General features: G+C 33.8%; 3 protein-coding genes across 6 annotated transcripts; 2 read left to right on the top strand and 1 right to left on the bottom strand.

Moving 5' to 3' along the window:
• Window positions 1-618: 618 nt before the first annotated feature.
• On the bottom strand, window positions 619-10856 carry LOC115960189 (ethylene-responsive transcription factor-like protein At4g13040). Of its 4 annotated transcripts, none has more exons than XM_031078957.1 (8): window positions 10523-10856; window positions 8619-8737; window positions 8216-8343; window positions 8016-8057; window positions 6772-6847; window positions 3022-3202; window positions 1355-1476; window positions 619-1261 (listed from the first exon to the last, which is right to left on the bottom strand). In XM_031078957.1, the coding sequence occupies exons 2-8, from the start codon at window positions 8659-8661 to the stop codon at window positions 1125-1127; spliced, it is 729 nt and encodes a 242-aa protein (XP_030934817.1). In that variant the 5' UTR covers window positions 8662-8737; window positions 10523-10856; the 3' UTR covers window positions 619-1124. The 4 variants fall into 4 exon arrangements, with proteins under 4 accessions (XP_030934817.1, XP_030934818.1, XP_030934819.1 ...); XM_031078958.1 differs by having other exon boundaries at window positions 8619-8732; XM_031078959.1 differs by lacking the exon at window positions 8016-8057 and having other exon boundaries at window positions 10523-10854.
• Window positions 10857-15859: 5003 nt separating this feature from the next.
• LOC115962265 (wound-induced basic protein) lies at window positions 15860-18834 on the top strand. The gene is made up of 2 exons (XM_031081172.1): window positions 15860-16036; window positions 18488-18834. The coding sequence occupies exons 1-2, from the start codon at window positions 15966-15968 to the stop codon at window positions 18558-18560; spliced, it is 144 nt and encodes a 47-aa protein (XP_030937032.1). The 5' UTR covers window positions 15860-15965; the 3' UTR covers window positions 18561-18834.
• A 5250-nt stretch (window positions 18835-24084) lies between these two features.
• Window positions 24085-25525, top strand: LOC115960578. The gene has a single exon (XM_031079521.1). The coding sequence runs from the start codon at window positions 24283-24285 to the stop codon at window positions 25429-25431; it is 1149 nt and encodes a 382-aa protein (XP_030935381.1). The 5' UTR covers window positions 24085-24282; the 3' UTR covers window positions 25432-25525.
• The last annotated feature ends 1238 nt before the right edge of the window (window positions 25526-26763 follow it).

Below are 26763 nucleotides of genomic sequence, written 5' to 3'. Positions count from 1 at the left end.
GGAGATGCTCTAATTCACATTGGTAACACACTAACACTACACCATATTTATAGATTTTGAAATGGGTAGTAATTAGAAGTTATGGACAATCACATATAGGAAACCAAGGGACTCTTGCTAAAAGATTGGACTGGGCCCAGTCTCATTGGGTTTGCCTGGTCCAAAATTCCTTAACATCTCTTGTACACAACACAATGGGCATGGGGCAACTATGCATCTTTTATGGAGTATATCTATTTTTCAAAGAGTTTGCATCCGGTTACATTTTACAATTATTATATTAGATATATGACTTTACCTATTTCTTTTCTACATTTTTTGTCTTTGATTCTTTATACATCAATATTTGAGAGTATTGGATTTGAACCTGGATGCTATTTTTTTAAGTACAGGGTGCATTAGTTGCCTGTTTGGTTGCTATTTTTAAAAAAACAATTTTTTTTTCTTCTAAAGAAAACATTTGATTACCATGAGCCATCTCCACTAAGTCCTCCCTCTTCACCTCCCCCTCAAAATCCCTCAATTGTCATAAGCCACCGGTTCCTTCAGGGACATCAGATAAAATTGGGCCAATTAAACACAATAGCTTGTAACTATAGAGTACACTACAATAGAGTCTAATTATGAAATTCCATGTTGCAGCTTTCTTTCCATTACTGATCATCAGCCAGATGGAATGTTCACATCAGCACACATTGATCTATAAATTATATTAGTTAATAATTGCATACCGCTATTGGTAGTGCATGAATTCAGTATACAATGATGTAAATAGCAGATAAATTACTGCCAATAGTAACTACTCTACCAAATTTCTCAAGAAGCTTTTTCTACATGAACAGCTTATAATGAGTTTGAATGTAGTTTAAGCTTCAACTTCAGGAAAAAGGATTATATCTGCGCACAGGTTCATCCAACTGAAGATGATGCTGATTAATGACTATGATGCATCCAATATGGAATTCTTTATTGGTTTAAAGCAAGAAGAATTTGCTTACCATGAGACAATGAAATCTACCATGATTGACCCTAGAGTGGGCCTTTATAAAACAAAAATTGGAGCCTATCAGCTAGAACTTTACTGTTAGAACTAGAAAATTCGGTGTTGTTCTTGATTGTGGTTTTCAAGAGGCAGATGTGTCTGGCTCCATATCTTCTGAAGTCGAATGGCCATTGACTTCTTGCTTGACATCCCAGTCGCTGTTCTGCAACGGAGACTCAGACCTCCTCTGTGATCCTGCCCCAAGCCTTCTCTTGTGTTCTGAAATTTTTTATACAGTAAGGAAACCAATTCAAGATCCAAGGGACATACACTTCAAGATAATTATGACAAAGCCTGGTAAGGAAAGATTACTTTTACTAGTAATGGCATGACGAGTTATTGCCAAGAAGTCTTCCCAATTGAATTTCCGAAGTTCTTGCTTCTCCTCCTCAGAAAGCTCAAAGTTAGGTTCCCTTCCGCACATGAAAGCAGCTCTGGATATAAACAAAGGGAATAATAAGTTTAAACATACGTTAATCAATTTTTACAGATAATGCTTACCCAAATCATCAGTAACAAATTATCTCATTTTCATCTTAGCCTATAGATTTTAGCACACATGAAAATGGCAAAGACCACCATTAATATGTAATAGTTGATTACATGAGAAAACTGGTGTTTCTGCTTGAATGATTTGTGAACGAGAGAAATAAGTAACATATTTTTGCTTTGGAGTTGTTGAATGATAATTTCAAGGGTGTTTGTACAATGCTAATGTGATGAGGGAAGGTACTCAATGTACCTAGTTCCTTTTCTCTTAATGGATATCTCAGTCAACACAGATTTCCTTTATGTGTTGTCCAAAGAAAAGGGAAAACAGGCATACATAGGTTTAATCTCTTTAGTCAGTGAGAGGAGCTCATTAACCAACTTCGGTTAGAAAATAGAAAGAAAAATAAAAATAAAAATTCTATGATTATTATTGGAGAATCTTTTTTCATATTTTTCAGTTTTCAGCTCACATCAACTGGCATTTGTCTAGCAACAATAATTGAAAAGGTAGATTAACTTCTTATAGAAAATCACTTAAAATATACAAAGGAATCAATAGGTTTAGGTTTAAGGCAAACATGCAACAAGTATTCCAACCATTTGATGAGGATCCATAGAGCTGACCCCAATGTAAATGGTATTCAGGCATAATTGAGTTGAGTGGAAGTGCAACAAAGACCAATAAAACAATAAAGACTTGAGATTTGTTCAGCTAATTGCACAAGAAGGGGTCATGGTTTTCTGACTTGTGATGGCCTATGAAAGACTCACATCTCCCTCAAGAAGTTTGATACTATTCATTGGACACTAGCACTCCTCAGATACCTTTTGCACTTCTCATAAGCAACAAAAGCTCTAAATACATCTACATCTTTTTAATATTTGTATTTCCAAATGAAATATTAGGTAAATAAAAACTCATAATAATAGTTTGCACAGAAACTAGAAAAATATACAGGCAACAAGTAAATAGAATAAGTGAGACACATTAGTAATTGATCTAGTGGACTCCTTTAATTTTTGTCACCATGAGCTCCATTGAATTGTAAAGGCCAAAATGATGCCTAGTAAGGAAAATATATCACTAACTATTTTTGACATTACCATAAGTCACTGAACCCTACTAGTTGACAGGCCACAACTCACGTTAACTACAAATTTTTTTATCAACTGATCAATAAATTGAGAAAGGAAGTTTAAAGAATGAGACTGAAATTAGAAAATAATACTTTCAGCCATGTTGCTAACATGACAAAATTTCATTGACAAGTAGAAAATATAGACAACTTCAGCAAGATGAGGTGAGGTACAAAAAAGGATTCTGAAACGATACCATCTTGTTCCTAACTGAGAAAAATTACTTTACTATTATTAGGCTTCCTGCAAATAACAATATGGCCATGCTCAGGTAGGGGAGCCACCTTTCATCACCTCTCCTACCCCTTTTTCAATTAAAAAAAAAAAAAAAGATGAATTCAGAGAACTACCTGTCATACAAACGGGCAGCCTCTTCTTGCGAACCAACAGTTCCCAAGTGAATTTGTTTCTTATCAACTTTTATTGCTGCCTGCCATTTCATATTTTTGAAATAGACACCTCTCATGAGACATGGTTCTTGGTTTTGAAAATGCTTTCTCCTGTGTCGCTTTCTGCGTTTAATTGGTGGCCCTACAAATAGAAAAATTCGGCAGTAACATAAGTCAAAAGTACAGCATGCGCAAAAACTCCTATATTTTGCACCCAAAAGTTTACAAATAAAGGGCCAAACTCAGATCATATAAGCATCTCACATGCCAGGATGCTATAATGCACAGGGCCAAACTCAGATCGGACTGATCATCTCGGTTCACTCACACATGCAACATGTGCAATATTGGATCTATGTCATTGCGTGATTTTTGCAATGATAATCCTCCAAAATCTATAATTATCCATGAACCAATATTTCCAAATTGTCGAATTCTCATAATTATGAGATATAAATCTTTATGAATTTATCACGGAAAGAAGCAGTTTACAGTAAGAAAAATAAAGCACTAAATTCTTATAAAACAATATAGCATTTTCCTGAAAATTCATATGGCATTTTTTTATAAGTAAACAATTCATTAAAAAGCACAAAAGGGGCTTAATCCATGTACATGGGAAGTATACAAGAGATACACCAACAATTAAGATCTAAAATTACAACCATCTAAGTAAATTGACAAAGAAAAAAATTCTGAAACATTCATTCACTAAAATAAAGATTTGAAGAATAAAAGTTTCAGGTATAAAACAGATATTTCACACCCTTCAATGCTCCTAGCATTTCTCTCTCTCCAAATGCACCCCATTAGACAACGAGGGATTGCCTTCCAAATCTCTATACTATTGATGTTGACCAACTGGCCCGGCCAACTTGCTTAAAGCTCAACTACACCACAAGGCATAACCCATTAGACCCCAAAGAGACTGAAAACCATATTTTATAGTTCGCTGGCAATGTCACAATGAAGAAGCAAATTTTCTGTAGTTTCTCTACTTGTCTGGCACATACAACACCAATCAACAACTTTATTCCTTTGTTTCCTCAGGTTATCCGTAGTTAGGATTCTCCCCAGTGCTACTGTCCATAAAATGAAAGCCACTCTAGTTGGGACTTTGGGCTTCCAAATACTTTTCTAAGAGAAAGACAAACCTCCTGTAGGATGTAACACTCTTGAGTACGATTCAACTTCAAATACTCTGCATTTAGATGGGTTCCAACATAATTTATCCTCACCACTTCTTCCCAGTTTGGTAGAGTGAATTAGATCCATGAAAGATATTAGGGACTCCAGCTCCAAAGCTTGCACTGTTCTGAAAAAAGTAATGTCCCAGAGGATGTTGTCATCAGAGTTTTGCAAGTAGTCTAACATTGAAGCCTCCTTATTACTCACAATATGAAATAATTCTGGAAAATCCTCCAAATTTTGATCACCACAACATGAATCATGCTAGAATTTGACCATAAAGCCCACACCCACTCAAAACTAATACAGTGAAAAAATTTCCCCAACCTGTCCTTATAGAACACCAGCCCCCACATGCTACCATATTTTTTACCCACCACCCCTCTCCATAAAGCCTCTCTCCAAAGCATAACGCCATAACAATTTCCTCGATAGTGCCTGATCAAACAGGATCAAGTTCCTGATGATATGTCTTTCATGACAAATATAATGTGACTAAGTTCATAAAAGATAGCGTCTAGAACTACAGATAAATACATCAAATTCACCATTTGATACTTGTAGAATGAGGATGACCATTTGAGAGGAAATTACTAGTTTCTAATATTTTACATTAAAAGACTGCTACGATGATTAAACAGCTTTATATGATGACAGCATACGATATTGTTGTATCTTGATGTTATATCCCCAAAAGAAGAGCTATTCAGTTGGTGTTAAACAATCTTTTACAATAATGCAAAGATTGGGATTCCAATCTTGAGGCATATCTAAAGGATAGTAGTGATGTCCAAATTGTGGCAAAAGTGAGAAAGCAAAAGCCGTAAAAAATTAATGAACAAATGCCCAGTTTCTTCGAAAGAGATATTCAACTAGGAGTTGCAAAGGAAAAAAACAGAAAGAGAGCATATGGGTTGAGAAAAGATTAAAAGCATGCTTGCTCTTTGGATGTGAAGTATGGCTAATTCCCTCATCTAAAAAATAAGTACATTTAAAAATAAAAAATAAAAACTCATAAAAATGTTGAGATTATATTAAACCTTGGTCTAGGAGATCCTTGAACTTTTTACCCAAAGAATGAATGCACACCGCAATCATTAAATACTACAAAAAATTGTACTGACACTTTTGCAAACGAAAGGGATTTGAAGAGTTCAAAAGGAGGATTTCTTATGAAGGTAGTCAAGTTTTGAATTCCGTTCTGGAGAGTGTTTTGGATTGGTTACTAGAACGAAATGCTCTAGTACTGGTGTGTACTGGTGCACCGTTTCGGGATTATGCATAGTGTGTGTATATATATATACATCATTATTAAAAATGTATTACTTATTATTATTATTATTACTACTACTACTACTACTATTGTTAATTTTTTTTAATGGCTATTCTATATTATTAAATTTAAATTATATACATTAATGAATTTAATATAGAGTTTTAGAAAAATTCCTAATAAAGTGATTGGATTAATTATTAAGAAAAGGCAAGTTTGGTTATTTCATAAGTAAACATAGATGTTGGGGGCATTTGTAAACAACGAACCTTCCAAGAAATTTCCAAGTTCCAACTCCTACAACATATTGAATTCTCTCATCTGATCTCATTTCCCTCTTTGTATTTTACTTCTTCTCATCTCACTTTGCTCTCTCAGTTTGAACTTTGAAGTAGGCAGACCTTCAAAAGAGAAAGTTTGAGACATAACTGTTATTATCAATGCAAGCTTCTCCGTTACAAAACAAGTTCCTCTCCATTTGACAGATTAAGCACAACATCAATGGGCTCATAATTGTTTTTCATTCTCAGAATCTCACTGTGACTCTCTGAATCTATGTTCCCATCTTCTTCTTTTTATTTATTGTATTTTTCTCACCATGCTAATCTCATTTTTTCTCACAATCTGTCATATTTACCCACAAATTCATTTCGGTCAGGAATGCCGGAATCTGGGCAGGAGCACTGGTACAGGCCGGAATAGTCCTGCATTTGGGAAGTTACGGAACAGAGGGGCCTTTTGCACCAATCTAAGCTCCGTAATGGAAAATTGCAGCTGTTCCAACTGGAACAGAACAGAATTTAAAACCTTGTCAAACTATACCAATTTCATCTTGTTCTATAATAATTCTATGTGCCCATTTTTTTTCCTTGTTGCGTGACTTGTATCACCTACCTTCTCCATTATGTCTATCCTTGTCTCAGATCCTTTGGGTGTATACTTTTCCCCCAACATATCATAACCATGGTTTTAAAAACCAGATCAGACTCTTTTCTGGTTCTTTGACTGTTCCAGTTTTTAAAACCATGATCATAACCAAATTATTTGAAAAATAAAATTTAAAAAAAGAAGAAGTTTTTGTGTCTGTTAGGCATTCAGCATGACCATTTAATAGATTATCAAAGAAAATTTGAAAGAAAAGTGCAACATACTGATGCCCCTTGTAGAGGCCATGAATGAACAATTTTAAGTCCACTTTGACATAGTTAACTAAGCATATATACAACACATAATTTGCAGAACCAACAAACCTGCAACTGGTTGAATGGGCTGCTCTTTTGATGAGCTTGAACCAGATCCATTTGAAGATCCAGGTCCTATTCTATTCTGGGAAAATTCAAATAAGGTAAAATGTAAGTTTGTAGTATGCATATTGGATGTATACAGCTTACTCGTTAGCAATTATATCATTTATATAGAAATTAATGTGCCTGAATTTTTTCAAGACGTTGATTATAAAGAATGTATAATTGAATATCTGATTATTACATGCCAATTTATTCCACCAGAGATAGCAAGAAAGGGTGGATTATAAATTTCCATATACAGAAAATAGATAATTCAAAAACACGCTTCTGTTTACCTTCTAGGTCAAAGTAATTAGGAACTAATGACATGGGTGGAAAACCAAGTCTGGGGCATTGAAATACCAAACCTTTTTATTTTTGACAACTAAACAACGGCGCTGTGACAATCCTATCTAAAAAAATGTTATACAGAGGAAAATTTTTGCTAAAACAGAATTCCAGCCCACAATGGACTTGCCAAGAGCCTGTGGTGGATTCATCATATCCTGAATATGTACTACGGTACCTTACTACTTACTTAACAGAAGGAAGCAATCCATAACATTGCATACTATGCACAAATACAAGAGAGGAAATATAATCATTACTGCCTAAATCTTTCCATTTATATTTAATGAAGGAGTAAATCTTAATGATGAAAAAGATCCTTAACTTTCATTCAGCTAACTAATGGGGGAATGGCAACGTAGTACTTATGATGATCCTATTCCATCTTACTCCTCCCCCCCCCCCCCCCCCTTAAAAAAAAAAAAAACAATAGATTCCTTCTCAGAGCTCACTTCCTTAAAGATAGCCAAATTTATTATGGAATGATGTATTTATTGTACTTATTCAAGAATTAGATGCAAATGGAGATATTATAATTACTGAATTCTTTTCCATATCACTTCGGTACATTTTTTGCCTAATTCAGAAAGATCCTTATAATTTTACCAACCAAGTCATCAAGCTGCAGAGTAAGTTCTTCTACATTAAATTCTTTTCATTTCTAATTTCTTTTGGGTTGGAGGTTGGAATACCTTACTTCCAGAACTAATTGTTTTGCTTCAACAATCCAAAAACATTTATATAAATAACCAAGGCAGTGTGATAAAACTAATACGCAGTGCATAAAATTACGGTGGAAGTAACTACGCAATGAAATTTCCGTGTGGTTTTTTTTTGTGGACAGCAATACAAATACTTACAAATTCCCCTGTGGTGTATATAACACAAACTTCAGACAAAATCTACAAGACATAGCACAGATTGAGAAGAAAAACTCGTATCAAGGCAGACCAACAACAACAACCTCAATGCTCTAGCCTCTATCTCATGCATGTGACTTTTTTTTTTCTTTAAAAAAAATGATGCATGTGACTAAATAAATAAGGGCTTGAATTCTTACCCCCACTGGCTGGTTTACATAAGCTGGAGCCACTGGATGCACTCTGACATGATTGGAATTATGCGTAGAAATTTCAGGAGTAATTCCATTGAAAAACCTAGGAAGTGGAGCTATGAATGAACTTTTCCCTGCAGAGGCCAATCAACTTTGGTGAATAAACAAATTATATTACACTAAAACTGTTATTTACTTCTCTATTTCATCAGAATGTAAATGTATTTAGAAGCAGCAACACAAAGAAAGAAAATTGTATTTATATTTAAACTCTAATAAAAAATCATGCTAACTATGAATTGAAATGAAATATCATGCTAGTTAGTCTGAGTTGGGACAAACTGTATAGGGTGAATTCAACAGAAGCACTTAATCATTCCAATGTAGTAGATTTTCAATAAAGACTTACCAGAGCATAGTCCCAGAAGCTTGCGTCTTCGTAAGCTCACCATAGTTTGATTCAGATATTCCAATTAATGCACAACAGTTATCTGGACGGCCCTTCTCATATATCACCAAGCTCCTACACTTAAGGCAGAGCAATTATGACAATATGAAACCAAGTTCAGAAGGAAAAATATTTGAAAATGACAACTATTAATAAGGATGAACCACTTTGAATTTAATTAAAACTTTTCTAAAGAAATTATTACAACTTATAAGCACTTATACATTATAAATATGAATAAATATAAAAAATAAAAATAAAAATATGAAGGGTCACAAACAAGTATAGAGAACAACATTAGTTGAGTTTAAAAATAGTCAACATATGATGTGAATTTTTTACTCTATGATGCTGGAGTGGTATAGCAATGTACTTTTGTGGAAATGGATGCAAAGACATTTTGTATATGCTTAATTGGGCAAAACGACAGCTTCCTCCAAATTCATTACAAAACATACACACACAACCAAAAAAAAAACAGTGGGAGAATATAATGACTTCTGCCTACATATTTTCTCTTACTAGTATTTCATTTGAAAGCAAGTTTCCAACTTGAATAACTTCAACTAGCAGAAAGCCTAACTCAATATATAAGTCCTTGTTTCTATTTATTTTTCATCTGCTCATCAATCAAATGCTCCATGCATATTATGCATATTGTGTTATACCAGCACTATTAGTTGATTAATAATTTGCCTATGGCCAAGGATAAGATTAATAGCATTGGCAATTTGAAGCATCACAGTGAATACATGATAATCTTAAGGAGAGAACCTAAATAAATTACTACAGGAAGGAGTAATTCTTCTTTACAAGCCCGATTGCTGTTATTGGCAGGGTGTGCGTACAACACCCATTTTCTACTCCTCCTTATGAAAACGTTTCAGATTTAATTGTCATGTAATTGTTAAAACACTCAAACAGTATGAGCAAAGATTAAGGGCAATTTCTCAGAAATCATTACATATATGATTGATCGGTGGGATGAAAGATCAGCCATGGCTATCTTGTAGTGTTAACTCTAGTATCAACTACAATTTCTGAATTCAACTCAACAAGCTATACAGGAATGGCAGAAAGTTGACATTTAAGGCACTTACTTACAATGCCCCAGATGATATATCTCAAGTACTCAACAACACTACAATACTACAACAGGAAGACATTGATGAAAATATTAACAGTAATTTCCCCTGGAAGGTTCATTTAAAAAAAAAAAAAAAAAAACCCAGCTTGGCTTCGATTTAAATGCAGGTGAAACAATGTCAATTATCCCAACTGCGAATTCCAATCTCATATGGACTAGAATAATAACAAACCAGTACAAACACATAAAAACTATCCCTTTCAGAGCTGCTGAAGTTGGTATCAATTACAAGTTAGCAGAAGGGTAACAAAGCTTCAAACCCAAAAAATAATAAAACAAGTTCAAGAAAACCAAAAACAAAAAAATGCCGACACAAACACCTAAAACACTCATCAAAAGACATGGGATTAGAATTTAAGGAAACCAAAACAAACACCAAAAGATTTCCTTGAGAGGATTTCCTAATCTATGACCTTATAAACCAAAGTCAACCCCACCAACCTACCACCTTTCTTGGAGTTGTTGTTAAAGTAAAGACAAACCCAATTCTCCAAACACCAGCACCCCTCTTGAACAAAGCCAAAAACACAAGATTGAAGAAAACCCAGAAAGCCAAAACATGTAAAAAAAGCAACGTTTCATTGCAGTGAGTGAGTCAAGCGCGTCAACTGGGCAGAATGCTCACGAGCAAAGACCCAGTTGGACAAGTCAAGCATGGACTAACTCCAACAAAAAGCAAGGAACTTTAGAAAAAGGAAACCATTGTTTTGTATTATACCTGAAGAGGAGCGTGGAACCCAAGGAGAATCAAAGAGGGTTGGTGAGGAAAAATCTGGTGCCAAAGGCAAAAAGGATTAGAATTTAGGAAGAGAAGGTAAGGTGGTGGTTTATGTGAAAAAGAGAGATTTTTTATTTATGTCAACTATTTATGTTTTGTTGTGGCTCAATCTCATGCATCTATCTATCTACCACCACCTTTTGTTTTTTTATGTATCTCTTCTTCCCATTGTATATGGAAGGAAAGAAATAAAGAAAGGGTGGTGGTGGAGGTGGTATAATGGGGTGTGGAGAGAGAGAGAAAGGTTTTTAGAGGTTGAATTAAGAGTAGGGGAACGTATGCATCTGTGTACTTTAGTTGGGTTTTGTTGATTTCCAGTGCTACCCTTTTTAGAGAGCTTGCCAAATATCTATGAGACCATTAGCTAACTTGGATACACTTCCATTTTTACCATTTGGGTCCCCCTCGATTTTTGGCCATTTGTGCCTTTCTTTTTTGATCATGTTAATAACAAAAAGTTTATATACACAATTTTTTTTTTTTATATACAATTGCTAAGATGATTAGTTTTAATTGGTGTATCATAAAAAGGACATCATAGATGATCTTATATAAAAGCGATTACACTAATCATGCATAAATATATTGTTTTAAAAGTTATGAAGTTTGTTGTGTCTGTGGTATTATTGATACTATAATAATATAAGAAACTCTTGAGATCAGTTCCATAATTATTTTTATTTTTTGATAGGATAATGATTGTTTTAATTAATTGACTAAGACAATAATCGGTTTCCTTCCATTACTGTTTTCTTTAATTAATGGACTAAAAAATGTCTTTGGTGGAAATTTTATGCAAGTAGGGTTAATCCTATTCCTAGCTAGTCACCTAATCATTGGATTAGATCTACATATGGATTTATTTATCTAAGTATCACGTGAGATATGTACAAAATATAGTGTGATTGTGATGTGTGATATGAATCATACGATATATCGAGTATGTTCTGGCAACTTTCATCTTTAAGAACCATTAAACAGTCAATAATATTTTTCTAGTAATAACTAACAAATAGAGCAAGAATAATCCTTCTCTGTGCAAACGGAACATTTGTTTAACTCTCTCTCTATATACCTTTAATATGGTTCATCACATGCACAAGGCAGATGTATTGCAATGTGCCCTCCATATCCCCCACATACATCGGACTAACAAAATAAAATATATATCACATTCAAATCTTGCATAAATAAAATGGTGGAATATTTTATTCTTTTGGTGTTGATGATTGACGAAACTCTTTCTTAATAAGTGGAACCTAACAAATAGAATGTTTAACTTGTTAAATAGGAAGTAAAGCGGAGGCATGATTCAAACTCAAGATCAATTGCACTCATATCATGATAAATTATTAATTATTCCAAAAGTTTAAATTATTAAGTAATGATATATTTAATCATTTAGCCATAATCATAACAAGCGGGTTTTAATTCGAAGACAGTATTATTGAAGGGATTTTAAGAAAAAAATTTATCAATATACCATATTGAATTGAATTTGTATATGAAAATGGAAGAGGATTGGTATGACTTGTCTTATACTTATTATATTCGATGATATAATTTACCAAAACACTATGAATATCTACATTTCCAAAACTAGGGTATAACGTGGAACCCCAGTGAACGATCTTTTGAATAAGAGAGAGACAAAGAAAGTGAGAGAAAAAAAAATTCCAACTTGTTTTTAGTTATATGGGTGTGTGTGTTAGGCCTTTTTGCAACCTAAACTCGCATTTTTAAAGACTTTAAAAAATTGTGTTTCAAATAAACAATACTAAAATGCTTATTTTAAACAAATATCACGTTTTCAAAACACATATTTTAAAACACACAAGTTTTCATAACAGCATGCCTAAACGGTCTTTATATATAGAAAGAGAATGTGTATTTCTAAGAAAACGGAACCTAACCTCTAAGATTAGATATTTAGATAGAAAATAACGCTCAACTTTCAATAACTAACCTTCTCTAATGGATTTCTATGGGTCCGAAATAAAAATCCTCTATTCTCTAATCTTAGCTTGCCACGTGTCTTTTTTATTTTTATTTCTTATAAAATAATCAAAGTATTTGAACGAAATTAAAATTGACACATAAAGTACTTGGTAGCATATAAAATGAAAGGCTCATAGTGAGATAGAAGATGTTTGCTCCATGGGTTTGATATGAACCTATCTCATTTACACACAAAAAATAAGAAGAAGAAGACAAAGATTGAACTTACTCTATAAAGATTAGCGTAGTTAATCATCAGCAACATACACAAAAGTTAACAATAACAATTTCCCATTTTAAAAAATTAGCATCTATGAGAGACTGATGCCTTTTAATTGAAATATATATTTAAAATGAAAGAACTTTTGAGATGTCGCAAGGCATATTTATATTTATTTAATTAAATTTCTATTTTAGTTAGCCAAATAAGACCAATTTTTTTTTTTCTTGTGGTGGGTCAATTGGTTCACATCAAGAAGGCAATTTTGTTTTATTTATGAATATTTGACAAAAACCATGACTTCTCTAGAAGGGCAAAATTGTCATTTAACAAAAACACAAATTGCCAACTGCCGTGTATGAGAGTTAATACCATGTTATCTAACTCATTTGACTTTTATATCGGGTGAAGGATAGAGTGGGTATAATAGTAATTGTGAAGGGCAAGACAAAGGATTAGATAAATGATTAATAGTGTGAGCTGGTTGGTAGCGAGTGAGAGAAGAGGCAATGGGCACCGACGAAATGGTGATTGGATGGGCGGCCTGCCATATAAGCTGAACTGTATGTAGATCCAACCCCAACCCTAATGTGTTACCATATTAGTAAACCTCAATAAAAATCCATCCAATCATATTCCAATTTATGGCTTACTTACCAATGTTAGCAAATGATCCAATGAAACCAATAATAGCATAAATAGAAATATAAGGTTTAAATCCCATCTCGATCCAAATCAATCGCATCATACTCATATGAATTTTCTTCAACCTTAAAAAGGGGGATGGAGTAGGGGCAAATCTTACTCACTCGCCTACCCCACCCCACCCCCCTCCCCACACACACATGATTTATCATTATTATATATCCTATTACTATTTTCTAAAACACTCGTGTGTTTTTTCAATGCTCTTATTTGCGGCTTTTCCTTTCTTTTTTCATTTTTCTTACTCTCATCAATGTTGATATCATCTCATTAAAGAAAGACAATATACCTCTACCTTTACACCGCTTATGTTTTTTCCATCTTGAATATGGCATATGGTGGAAACAAGGCACCCATAACCTGACCTTACCCCATTGCCAACCCACAGTGTTGTGCTTCTTTTGTCTCCTGATTGTAGATAATAAGGACTAACTACTTGAGTTTGGTTAGGGATAACTATCAAGTGTTTGTTGCATATATAGGTAATACAATTGTAGGTTTTAATAAATGTGTGATCTTACTTTGACAGTAAAACAAATGAGAAAATTAAAACAAATGAAAAACTATGTTTTAGTAGCTTGCTTAAGCGGAAGACAAAGTGCCGATCGGGAAACAAAGTTCTCATTTTCGCGGTTGAGTATTGCTTGAGTGAGATATAACATAAAGGTGAAATTTTGGGGTTAAGCATTGGTCCATTATCAAAGTGCTTGCTCAAGAGCCATTCAAGTGAGCTCGTACGCACTCGAGCCAAACAATTACAATTAGTGACAATACTTTAGAATTTTGCAATAAAAACAAGAGAAATGAAGATTTTTCACCCTTTAACGGTTAGTAAAAACCAATGTAATATTTTAGTGTTTGTATAAACCAAAGTAACCTTTCAAGTGTGTCTTTTCAAAGGCAATTCTTTATTTTTTTTAAATAGACTCCATAATTAGTTTTTTTTTCCCTCTAGATTTTTGCACACTTTAGAGAAATTCCTATGATTCTCCAAGTTTGTTACTTAAAGAATCTTGGAGTCAAATTTGTTTGTAACCACTTAGCAAACTCATTTGAGTGAGGACAAATATTGTCATGAAGAGATAAAATACACCTGTGCCTCTAAGCCCTCAGCTTTTGTGATCACGGTTACCCCATATTCCACAATAGTGTATGGATGTACTAACAGTGAAAGTTGTGGATCTCATGGAGCAAGACAAATGAAACCAAGATTTAAAGTTGAAATGGTCAAAGCTTGAAACAACAAATTTAAGGAGAACCCAAACAAGCATTGATTCCATATTAACAAAAGATCAATAGCTTAAGCAGTTCCTGCCTGGGAATGTTGCATGGCTCACGTGAGAGCCCTTGATGCAGAACGTCACTGTTTGATGATAATCAAAGCAAACTGTGGGGGACTGACCCGAGCTATAGACAAAGAAGGACTTTGATAGATAGAATAAGGCACTCCTACATAAAAAAGAGGGCTACTTCACCATTAATAGTAACATATGAATTGAAACCTAATTCGATGGGTGTCAATTACCAAAAACAACTCGACCAGTAACTCAATCCTGCGTGTCCTCAAAGGGAAGTGAATAGTATTTGTAACCATTCTTGAAATAGCATATACAAAATATTTTTTTTTAATCTTTATTATATCTTAAGAGCATTCAGAAAGTTAGTTATTGTCTTTTTCACTGTCAAAAATACCTCTAATTTAATTAACTTGTCATTATTCTATGGGGTTAAAATAATAAATCAACAAAAAATTAAAAATATTCATATAAAAGAAAAACTACCCCACGTCCCTTACTCCTATATTAAAAAAAAAAAAAAAAAAATCTATCAAAAAGTTCCTTCCTACCATCACTACCCCACGTTCTTATAATGTAAAAATTATATATAAAAAAAAAAAAACCCTATCCACAGTTCCTATTAAAAAAAAAAAGCTTATCGTATGTGTGAAATGCATATAATGAGGCTAATATATTTTAACTCACCTGTATATCAAAATAGATCTTGAAGTTCTTTTATATCTTGAAAATAATCAGTGAATAGTAATTTACTATAAATATATCAATCTTATTATTACACATGGAATAAATATATTTTTTAAAAAAGTTTTAGTCATAACTGACAAAACCTGCTGGATTAGATAGGGTCAGTTTTTGTGCATTAGTGGTTTGGCTGCACACTCATCCTAAGAATCTAGCTAGCAAGCTTACAAAAGGTATCCATGGGCCATGGGTCGGGCCAAAAATGTTGACCCAGGCCTGGCCCTACCTAACATTGGGCCTAAGATTGTTCAGCCCAAATGTAGGAAAGCCGGCAGCCGCCCCCATCTTGAAATAAAAGAGGACAAAAGAATGAGTAAATGAGTAATTAGGGTTTTCATTTGCTGTTTGTGTTGAGACTTTGGAAGCGGAATTATTTTCAATTTTGCTGTGTTAACCGAACAATACAATACAATTCAAGACAATGATTTACGACGTGAACTCACCACTCTTTCGATCGTTCCTCAGCCAGAAGGGTGGCTCTTCTGACAAGAGGTCTTTTTCTCAATTCTCTTTCTCTTTCCATACACATACATATATTTTTTTTGTGTATATATGTATTTTGGTTTGTCCTTGTTTCCATTGCTCTGGTGTTCTGATTGCTTTGTATATATTGGGTTTGATTATTTCGAAGCTTTTGACAAATGGGTTGTAATTTGTTTTGTATTTAGACTCACTTTTAGAAGAATAACTTTGGGAAAACTCATTGTTAAAAAAATTTGGATTCTTTTATAGTAATAGTGCCACCTTGTGTTTGTTCTGTTGACAAAAGGGGTTGTTTTGTGGCCACCTTGTGGAAAATAGCTTTCTCTAGAAAGGAAAAAATCACTCTCCCATGTTTTTCTTTCTGCACATATTGGAAAATAGGACCTGGTTTGGGAGAATGTTATATATAGAATTATAGTATAAACAACATTGGATTGGTAAAGGAAATTCACTCATGGGTCATTGGGTTGCTTGGGTGTGGGACTTAGTCTTTGTGAATTAGATAAAGTTTGTTGTTGTGTCTATGTTATTGAGTCCATCTTCAATAATTAAACGGAATGGGTATTACACCAGAACAGGGATCACATGACTCACAGCCTGAGTCTTGATAACTTTTGACATCAATCAAACTCCTTTTAATTTAGAAGGTTTCTGATTTCCAAATTGAAACCGACGTGGTTCAACCATACATGATACATCGCAAAGAGACAGTCTATGGTGGGAACCACCATTGGTGTTTGGATTTGCCTTACAACTAGTAATGAGTGTCATGTTCATCATTGGCATTGTAGTGCTTTCATCTCAAAATGTTATAGATGGTCACTTAAAATTGATTATTCTCTTATAATTTGCATTTGATCTCTGAGTACTGCAATGCTGAGGACAGCATCCTCTGGAAGTTTTTCTGTACTTATCCAAAATGTGTTGTTATTGATTGTTTCCTCACTTCCTGTGCCTTATATCCTACTACACCCCTGCCACTCTGGGTCTCTTCCTTTTCCCATGACACTTTTTGTTGTTCAGTGTACCTGTTAACAAAATCCGTACATATATGCATATGAGTGTTTGCCTCTAGGATTTTTGCTTTTGGGTTCAGTCTTGACTTTTGTGTTGAGGCTCTCCAACTTGTGAATTTAAAAAAAAAAAAAAAAATATAGGGTGCAGCATACTCTGGTATATTCTTGTGATTTTAGGTTTATGCGTTAGTTTGTTCTTACAAGTCCACCTCACAAATATTATAAGTTCAACTAAAGCAGAGATCTACAACACAAAGGGGCTTTACCATATGTATTTCTTATTCACTTCTTGCTTTTTTAACACAAGAAGTTCATCCCATCCCCACTTCATCTCTTGCCTGATATGAGTACCTGACACCCTGATAGATTGGGAGAATTTTGTGGATTGAGGTTTTGTAAGTTTAGAAGAAAAAAAGGGTCAGGATTCAAGATTGATTTGGTTTTGGTAGGAAAGGGGAAATATTTGATTTAGGGTTGCAAAAATGGTGAGAAGAAACTGGGATTGAATATGTATACAAGTTGTGAACAATAGCATGTGGCCAGTTATGTAAACAGTGACATAATGGAAGGCGTTTTGCAAGGGAGAAAGAACACACTATGATCAATTTTCCTCAATACTCAAAACACTAAGTTTTTCTATTATTCAACTCTCACATTTCTTTGACTACGTTGAGCACAAATATATAAGGACTCTTTTTTGTACTGGTAGCATTTGGACTCCTACTTTGACCAGTGAACTCTAAGCTCAGTAAGGTAATAAAAGATTAACAGAATCTGTCTCAACATTCTAAAGTCTATATTCACCTATTTTGCTAGGTTAATTCTATCCCTGAATGAAATTATGGTTTCGTGCCTGCCCCTTGGTTACAAACTAGCCATCTGCTTAAAATGAAAACCCAAATTTAAATCTGTTTTAACCCTAGATAATTATAATTACACCTTCAAAACCATACTACTATTGCTTTAATTGGACTTCACACAGTGGCCCAGTAAAATAAAATTTGATAGGATGAAATTGCAAATATGCATTAGCAGTTAGCTTATTCTTATATTTCTGGAATAGTTGGTTCAGGAACAACTTATTTATCATGTGAATATGTACGAGCAGTTGATAAAAAATATGTTTGGTGAGATATTTATTTATTGTCTTACGCCAATACTAACCTTTTCATTTGGATCTCCTCCCTCTGTGTGTGTTGAATGTTCTGTTCTCTCTACATCCATTAAAGTTCTTGGTTTTGTTGTCAATATTAATGCATGTGTTAGACAACCTATTTGGAGTATGCGACATCCACATATATGGATATTGCTCTTTTTTTTTGTCCAATTTGTTAAATTGGTTGATTTATTTGTCAACTTTATTAGTGCATGTTCTTAATCTTGATCCTCTATGAAGTTTCTAATTTATGGATATTACTTTTTTTTTTTTTTTGGGGATTTTTAGGAAAATGGAAGAGCAGAAACCAAAGGAACAGAGACCCAAAGCAAGCGAGAATAAGCCTATCATGACAGAGTGATATCTACTTGGGCTATCATGTTTTAAACGGGTTAGGATGCTAGATGTTTTAAGGACCATTATAAAGGTCGGTTATTACTTGTTTAAACCATGGTTATGACTTACTTGAATATGGATGTTAATTTGGTTTTGTAATGGTCTCTACTTGAATATGGATGGTTATGACTTTGCTTTTGAGCATGTAATGGTCTCTGCTTGAATATGGATGTTATTTTGGTTTTGTAATGGCCACAGTTCTTCTTTGAAGATATAATCCACTCACTTGTTTTCCACTCTCCCTTTAAAAAGTTCTTTGGCTTTCTCTTTGTTGTGGAATTATCTCTGGGACAGCTATTTGACTTAAAAAAGAGAAAGATTAAAGGTAGATGATTGTGCCTTTGTTTGTTAAGATGCTGAAATTGTCAACAATAGGCCCTACCTGTGATGATTATATGGAAGTCATTATAATCATTCCAGCATGGCTTTAAGGTGGGGTTGAGCTAAAGGAATGGGTTGCTCCCTATTTCAGTTTTGGTAGGATCAGTTTCTTGTAAATGAGTCTGGGAAGTATAGTTATGCCACTCAAGCTATGGTGGATTAATAAATGCCCAAGTTTCCTTCGGATCCCAATTCCGATATGAGCCATTGCCTCGTTTGGCCATGCCGCTCTTGAAAGAATACCTATGGTTAAAAAGATACCCTAGACTAATAATATGATAACTCTATTGATCCAATTGTTGAATCAATTGAGACCTATAATAATTGTTAGAAGAAATAAAAGGGGTGCTCCATAAATTATTGTTTCTTTAATTAATGTATTGGATCTCACCAAGGGAAATTGACTCATTATTGCTTTTAAAAGTTCTGATTATTTTTCTAAATGTAGTGGCCTTGTCTTTTGATTTTCTCTATAATATAAAATACTGAAGAATTCATATTTTTGCTTGAAAAGTATCTGAAATATTAAAGGAAACTAATAGCAAGTGCACCACAAATCTTGCAGGAACCTCATACTCTTGTTGTGGACATAGCACTTCATTTATATATACTGACATTGATTGATTAGTAATATTAAGAGAATCTTGTTCCTCATCTACCATATTTTTAGAGGCTTTCGGGAGGGAAAGAAATTTGCTTATCATGCAAAGTGCTAACATGAATACAAAATAATCTGATAAATTAATTTTGATTATATTTTGTATAGTTGATGATTCTTAGTAGTTTTAGGGGAGAAATGTTGTTTCAATGATGAAATTCTTATTATGATGAAATTCTTATTATGATTTGTGTGTTATATTCTCTCTTTCCTTGAACAACTAAGTTCTCATTTAGTATTATCCTATTATTGTAGGAAGTAGTAGTTAGACTTTTTGCGATATAGAGTTTTAATCGAAAAGCATTTTAGTGTTTTGAGTGTATGACAAATTACAATAAATAGTGTGCTTCAAATTTTAGATTTATAAAGCAGGAGCGGCGAATCACTTATTTGTAGAGTTTTTTTTCATAAAAATTCCAAATTTCAACTTTAACCTTAAAGTTGTTGTTAGCTTTATCTCTTAAAATGTTTTAGCGAAATTTGCCAAACATTTGACCCCTCTAAAAGCAAAATAGAAAGGCCTTAAATCAGACCTTCCACTAAGTTTATGTTTGGAGAAATCAAGAAATAAAGAGGGTTGGAGGAAGCTGAGGGAGAGGGGAAAAGATCCCTTCGTTTGGTGGAGGAAAAAGGGGGAGGAGGGGGGTTGGGCAACCAACCAAATCCGTCCAAAAGTGGGTGGATTGGTAGGGGAGAGTTAAATTTCAATTTTGTTAGGTTAGTATTCTTTTTTAACCTCACTATATGGTATATACCAGTTAAATATAGTATTAAGTAAACTAGATACAACCATGCTCCTCAGTACAAAAACAGGGCTGCACTATTTGCGCTTAAAAACGTATCCAATTATATAATACAATACAATTATAGAGTAGATGTTATAAGTAAAAATTTTAACACACACACACATATATATATATATATATATATATTTTTTTTTTTCTTAAAGAAAAACATGATACAATCAAAACCCTTGCCAGAATTTTGATATCCTCCAAACCTGCATCAAGCTTCCATTTAGAATACCCAGAATTCCTTTGCAGCAGGTCCATGCATATACCAAGAGCCTCCCCCAAGCCATCATTAGTTTATCTATTCACTATTTGATGCAGTTTTTTCAACGTAGCCCCTTTCTGGTTTGCTCCAATCCTCCTTCACCAGCATTTTGCTAACCTCGTTATCCTTACACCAAACCAGCAAGTGCTCCTCAAACAGTTAAGCCATCTTTTCTGGTAAAGAAACTTGCTTATTCTCCAATACCACTCAAGTCCTTAATGAAAATGTCATACCCAATTCACAAGTCTCTTACTTCTGAAGTGGTTGATAGGCAATCCTAACTCCAATTTCGGAGAAGCTGAGTCATGAGCAACGACTGTGACCATGGTAAACTAAACAACCATTTCAAAGAAAAGAGTTTAAGTTAATTGGAATGATAAACTTTCAATGAAACAGAGAAAACGGGTGCTGCTTAAAACAAACAGAACAAGTAACTGCAAAAAAAAAAAAAAAAAAAAAAAGTCTTAACACAATGATCAGAACAGCTTGAAAACTTCTTTTTACTTTATCTGTTCCTTTTTTGACTGTCTTCATCCCTACTACCAAACATTAAACCAAGTAAACATTATATTTTATTTGGATGGCAAGTACTTTATATCAAAAGCGATAAGTCGTAGTTTCGAGTGTAGAAATCACCCTAAAAAAATGGGGATAAAACTATGTGTCAATCACCTCTCCTATACCTTATAAAAATGGTAGTTTTGTGCACTGAGTACAATCTTTATAAAGCAAATTTCTTTACCTTGCTAGTTAATTTAGATTTTACCCTTTCTTCTCTTCAGCATTTACAATAAGTTAAAGCAAAATTCTGCCGACATAGACCAAGTATATTGATGACATTGATACTCTCGTCAAAATGATATGGGATAGAAAATCTGCCAAAGCTTCCATTGACACCCTGATTACAAACCCAAAAGAGTCGCAACAGACATGTGGGACCGTTGAGAGGTGAAAAAGCCAGGGACCGTGGGGTGCATGCATGGCATGCACTTGAGTGGCCATGAGTGCCCTCCCATGTGCTATCTATCTTCATTCCTAGCACCTCACTCACCTCTTTGTCTCCTATTATCACTCCTAAATGTGTGCCACCCACACCTCTTTTTTCTAGTTATATATATATATATATATATATATACAGATTTTGGGTTTATAGATTTTTTTTTTTTTAGAATACTAAGTATTTTTAACACATATACACGGGGAGAGGGGAGAAGGTTTTTTTAAAGAAACTTATAGTGGTGTATATCCAAAATGGTCTAAATTTTGGATACACATGCTTTAAACCTTTTAAACTCACACTCACTTTCCAATATGGGATTAACCCATTATTTTTTCTTTTTAGAATATTATGGTTATGTTTGGTAACGGTTTTTGTTTTATATTTTCAAAAGCTTGTTTTTGGGAAGAAAAAACAATTTTCATGTATTTTTGAAATAAAAAACATGTTTGGTTTGCTGAAATTAAAAAGATCGTTTTTTGAAGAAAAAATAAAAAAATAAAAAAATATATTGTTACTAGGATTTGAACTCTAATGTTAACTTATTAAATGAGACATGTTCATTAAATTAAATGGGTGTTTTAATTGATTTTTGAAAATTAGAAATTGAAAACAACCTTTTGCATGTTTTCATTGGTAACCGTTTTTGTTTTATATTTTCAAAAACTTGTTTTTGGGAATATAAAGAAAAAAAAATTTTCTTGTATTTTTGAAATAAAAAACATGTTTGGTTGGCTGAAATTAAAAAGATCGTTTTTTGAAGAAAAAATAAAAAAACAAACAAGTTTTTTAGTCTTAAAAATAGAAAATTGTTTTTGGAAACAGAAAATAAGAGAAAAAAAAAAACAGTTACCAAACATACCCTAAGTATTTTTAACACACACACACGGGGAAATGAGAGAAGATTTTTTTAAAGAAACTTACAGAGGTATATATCCAAAATGGCCTAACATTTGGATACACAACACGTGCTTTAAATCTCTTAAACTTACACTCATTTTTCAATATGAGATTTAACCCGTTATTTTTTCTTTTGAGAATACTAAGTATTTTTAACACACACACATGGGTTTATAGATATTAAGAGTTATATACGAAGACTTTGATATAACATGATGTGACTCTATCTTTTGTTAACCTAAAAGTTTAAGTCAGTGAATTTAAGTCCAACTATATTATATTAATTATTTGTGAGTAATTATTGAGTACTTTCATAATATCATAAATGAATACTTTCCACTATCACATAATTGTGGGTCTCACTAATTAAATTTATGGTGGGACTCATAATTCATGTGAGAGGAGACAATATACATTTATGGTACTCTCGGAGTATTTAATAATTTTCCATTATTTGTTATTGTTATTTGACATGAGACTTAACAACTTTAACAAACAATAGCGTATCATACTTGAAAATTTTCAAAGTATGAATGGATGGTTATTTATTGGATTAGGTGGAGTTAAAATAAAAATTTTAATGTTAGAAATTATGTTGTAATCAGCATATAAAGGGCTATAGCTAGTTTCTAGTAACGGTAAAAAGCTAATATGATGGGTTGTAAATGAAGGTAGTTTTTGTCTTCTTGTATATGCGTTTGATGGTGTCCCTATCTAATTCAAAGTAAATTTGGATAGGTTTTGACAAATTTGACAATAGCGTTACCGCATTAGCACTTTAGCAGGCCGTTGGGAAAGCAAGATTGGAGGAATGTCCATATCTCAAACATGTCACACCCCTTGAGTAATCTAGGTTGTAAACTGAGGGTCTTGACTCTTTGATTGCTCTAGTACTTTCAATTTTGGCCCAGAGATCAAACTTTTCCTAATTAATGGGCATAATATTTTATAAAAGTGATTAAGAAGGTTTCAAACATCAAGAACATGTTAACAAAACTGTATAAGAGGTTTCCCTAAATAATTGCCAGACACTAATCAGGGAGTCTGTTAGCCAAATTGGTCTTGATATGATGTACCATGTTAAAAAATCCTCTAATTTTTGATAAGCAAAATCATACCAAAAGAATTAGATGACTGATGTGCCTTAAATGGTTTGTTATCTGTGGAAAGTGTAGAGTGTTATTTACACATCTTCAATGTATATACAACAACCAACAACTAAGCCTTAACCCCAATATCTTTCATGTGAAAAAGCAAGTAGTACGACATGAAGCTGCAACATTTTCCATTTCTGTATCTAATGGTATAAACTTCCTAAAAAGTTGTTCCTTGGATATAATTGAATTTATGGGATTCCATACAATTATCAAGTAGGAATTGGTAGGTCGTTTATGCAAATCAAAACAAAAAAGAGAAGAAAAAGAAAAAGAAAAAGAAAACATGGTGGTTATGGATAGACAAGGAAAAAAAAATGATGTTTCTAAAGTAGCTTTTTCTTTCTAGTGGTAGTTAGTCTAGTCTATCTCTCTCTCTCCTTTAGTCTCTCCCCTTTATTCACGGCGTTCTCACATCCAATTTTCATACTTTTCTCTTCCATTACTATAACAGAAACAAACAAGAAGAAAAGTTTCACTCATCTCCATTCCAAACCATTCCTTCACATTCTCTTTTAGAAGAGAGAAACCAAGAGAGAAAATGTCTGAGTTTTCTTTCACATCAAGCACCTCCAAGAAGACTGAATTCTCTAGTCTTCTCCTCTCTGACTTGTTCCATATTTGTTTCCTCATTCTCTCTCACCCTCTTTACTTCTCTTACTTCATCTTCTTCTCCCCATATCTTCTCAAGCTCCTATCTTTCCTCTCTCCTCTCTTCATCACCACTTTTCTTCTCCTACTCCTCATTCTTCTCACGGTCTCTCCAAACCTTGTCCAAGAAAACTCTCACTCTGAATTGTCTGAATATTCCAAGGTTGGTTTTCTTGTTACAACATACCAAGCTGTTTTACAAGGGTTGCAGCCTAAAGTGGATGATGAAATTGAAAACTTCCAACAATTTGAGGAATTTGAAGTATATAAGATTGTGTTTGATACGTCAAGTTTCGAATTTAGAGAGGACCCAGATGAAGTTCTGGAGTTGGAAGTCAAAGAAGTTTGCTCAACGGTCCTTGAAGCACCTGTTGAAAAGAGATTAGAATGCTTTTTGCAAGAAAAGGAGGAGTTAGACAATATGTTAGGTGAAAAAGAAGAGAAAGAAGAGAAAGAAGTCAAACAACAAGGCGCAGTGTCCTATAAAGTTGAAGAAGAAGAGGGAAAAGAAAAACCAACCGCGTTGATGAGAAGCGGATCCAATGCAGTGCATAATAAAGTAAATGACACCAAAGTGAGCTCCCAAAGACTAGGTGAAGGTAATTTGATTCCTAATAGCTCACCAGCTGTGGAGACTTACGAAACATTGTGTTCCAATCTTGGAAATTTTGGTTCAATGAGAAAAGAGAAAGAGTGGAGGAGGACATTGGCATGTAAGCTTTTCGAGGAGAGACACAATGTGGAAGGAGGTGAAGGGATGGATTTGCTCTGGGAGACATATGAGACTGATTCGAACAAACTGCAGGCGAAAAGCAACACAAAGAAGGGGAAGAAAAGCGGGGTTGAGTACAATGAAGATGACGATGAGGACGAGGAAGAAGTGGACGGGCAATTGTGCTGCTTACAGGCTTTGAAGTTCTCAGCAGGGAAGATGAACTTAGGAATGGGAAGGCCTAATCTTGTCAAGATTTCCAAGGCCCTCAAAGGGATTGGATGGTTGCACAATGTCACCAGGCATGGCAAGAAGGGGTACCATTAAATTAGATTTTACTTTGTTAATGTTAAATTGGCAATAGCAAATATGTGTATTTGGTTCAAAATCACAAGTAAATATGGCCTTTTGTTTTACATTATAGTGATGGTTTTTCTTCCCTTCAATTTGGGGACAGTGTGCCAAAAATAAATAAATATAGGGAAAAAAAATAAAAAATATCTCAAACAGTTTAAAGCTTGTTTCATATTAGGTTCCAAAAAATTTTAATTTTGTCAATTAAAGTCTCAAAATTTTGACATTGATTCGATTGAGTCACTCTCCATCTTTGTTATTCATTTTCGTTATGGTGGGGCAGTAATGGAGTAGATAAAATAGGAAAACGATTGATAAAATTTGCGTCTCACCCAAGTCAATTTTGAATTTCTGACTATCATTTTCTTTTTCTACCCTCTATGTTCAATAGTTTTATTTCTTGTTTTTCTCTATTTTGTTACTGTCCAGAATAACAAAGATGAACATAAGTTTTAAACTTGAGACTTTAAGTAACAAATTAAAAACTTAAACCTTAATCTGAAATATGAGATTAAGAGTGCCTTTTTATGTAATTTTTCCAAGAAATAATCTCTACACTATGCCATAGAGAGGGGGTTTTCTAGGTGAGTTTGAGCTGGCTTGAAAGCAATAAGGCAAAAATTCATCACGCCTGGATTATTTCTCTCCACAGCTGAAATCATTCTCTGAAATTGTTGAAAGCTTAAGCAAGGGTATGGCATGATGGGTTAAGTTATCACTAGGTTAGAGTCTTAGAGCCATTGTCCACAGCCAGCAATAAGTGTGCTACACCCACATGATGTGTTAGAAACAGAAGCTCTAGCATTTTGCCACTGAAAAAACAATAAAAATCAGTGGTAAAGTGCATATACTTTATAATAATTGTGTTAGGGCCCTTCAATTCTATAATGTCACCTGTTATGCTGTGATTGTTTGCGAGACAACTAGACAAGAGCTGCATTCAACAAACGTAAAATGGCATTTTCTATCCTTTGTTGGTTATTACTTGCGCTCACCTATAGTGCGGGCATCCTAGGCAAAAATTAAAAGTGCTTATGTTTGATATTTCTTTCTTTTGATCTAAATCCAATTTCATTCGCACAATTTGATACACTAGGAGGATGATACTTCTGTATTGTCACACAATTTCCATATTCTCGAGCTCAAAGTTTAGCTGCATAGTATCCACCAAATATATATCGAGGTCCCTACAAAAGGGTAACTTAGCTATGAAAAGGACATATCAAAGCTTTAGAATGGGTCCAAATAAATGTATACTTTATGGCACATTTGGTACACTAAGAGGATGACAATGCAAGGAATGAG

The sequence above is a fragment of the Quercus lobata genome, chromosome 9, assembly GCF_001633185.2.
Source record: "Quercus lobata isolate SW786 chromosome 9, ValleyOak3.0 Primary Assembly, whole genome shotgun sequence".
In the NCBI taxonomy this organism is placed as follows: Eukaryota; Viridiplantae; Streptophyta; class Magnoliopsida; order Fagales; family Fagaceae; genus Quercus; species Quercus lobata.
Note: the sequence above shows the minus strand (reverse complement) of the source record. Positions and strands in the feature narration are given on the sequence as shown.

Coding starts and splice junctions, on each gene's coding strand:
- LOC115960189 (XM_031078957.1), bottom strand. CDS start 8,661: ATGGTGAGCTTACGAAGACGCAAGCTTCTGGGACTATGCTCTG. Junction 8,344..8,618: donor GCTTCTGGGACTATGCTCTG/GTAAGTCTTTAT, acceptor TGGCCTCTGCAG/GGAAAAGTTCATTCATAGCT. Junction 6,848..8,015: donor TATACACCACAGGGGAATTT/GTAAGTATTTGT, acceptor GAATTTTCCCAG/AATAGAATAGGACCTGGATC.
- LOC115960578 (XM_031079521.1), top strand. CDS start 24,283: ATGTCTGAGTTTTCTTTCACATCAAGCACCTCCAAGAAGACTGAATTC.
- LOC115962265 (XM_031081172.1), top strand. CDS start 15,966: ATGATTTACGACGTGAACTCACCACTCTTTCGATCGTTCCTCAGCCAG. Junction 16,037..18,487: donor GGTGGCTCTTCTGACAAGAG/GTCTTTTTCTCA, acceptor GGGGATTTTTAG/GAAAATGGAAGAGCAGAAAC.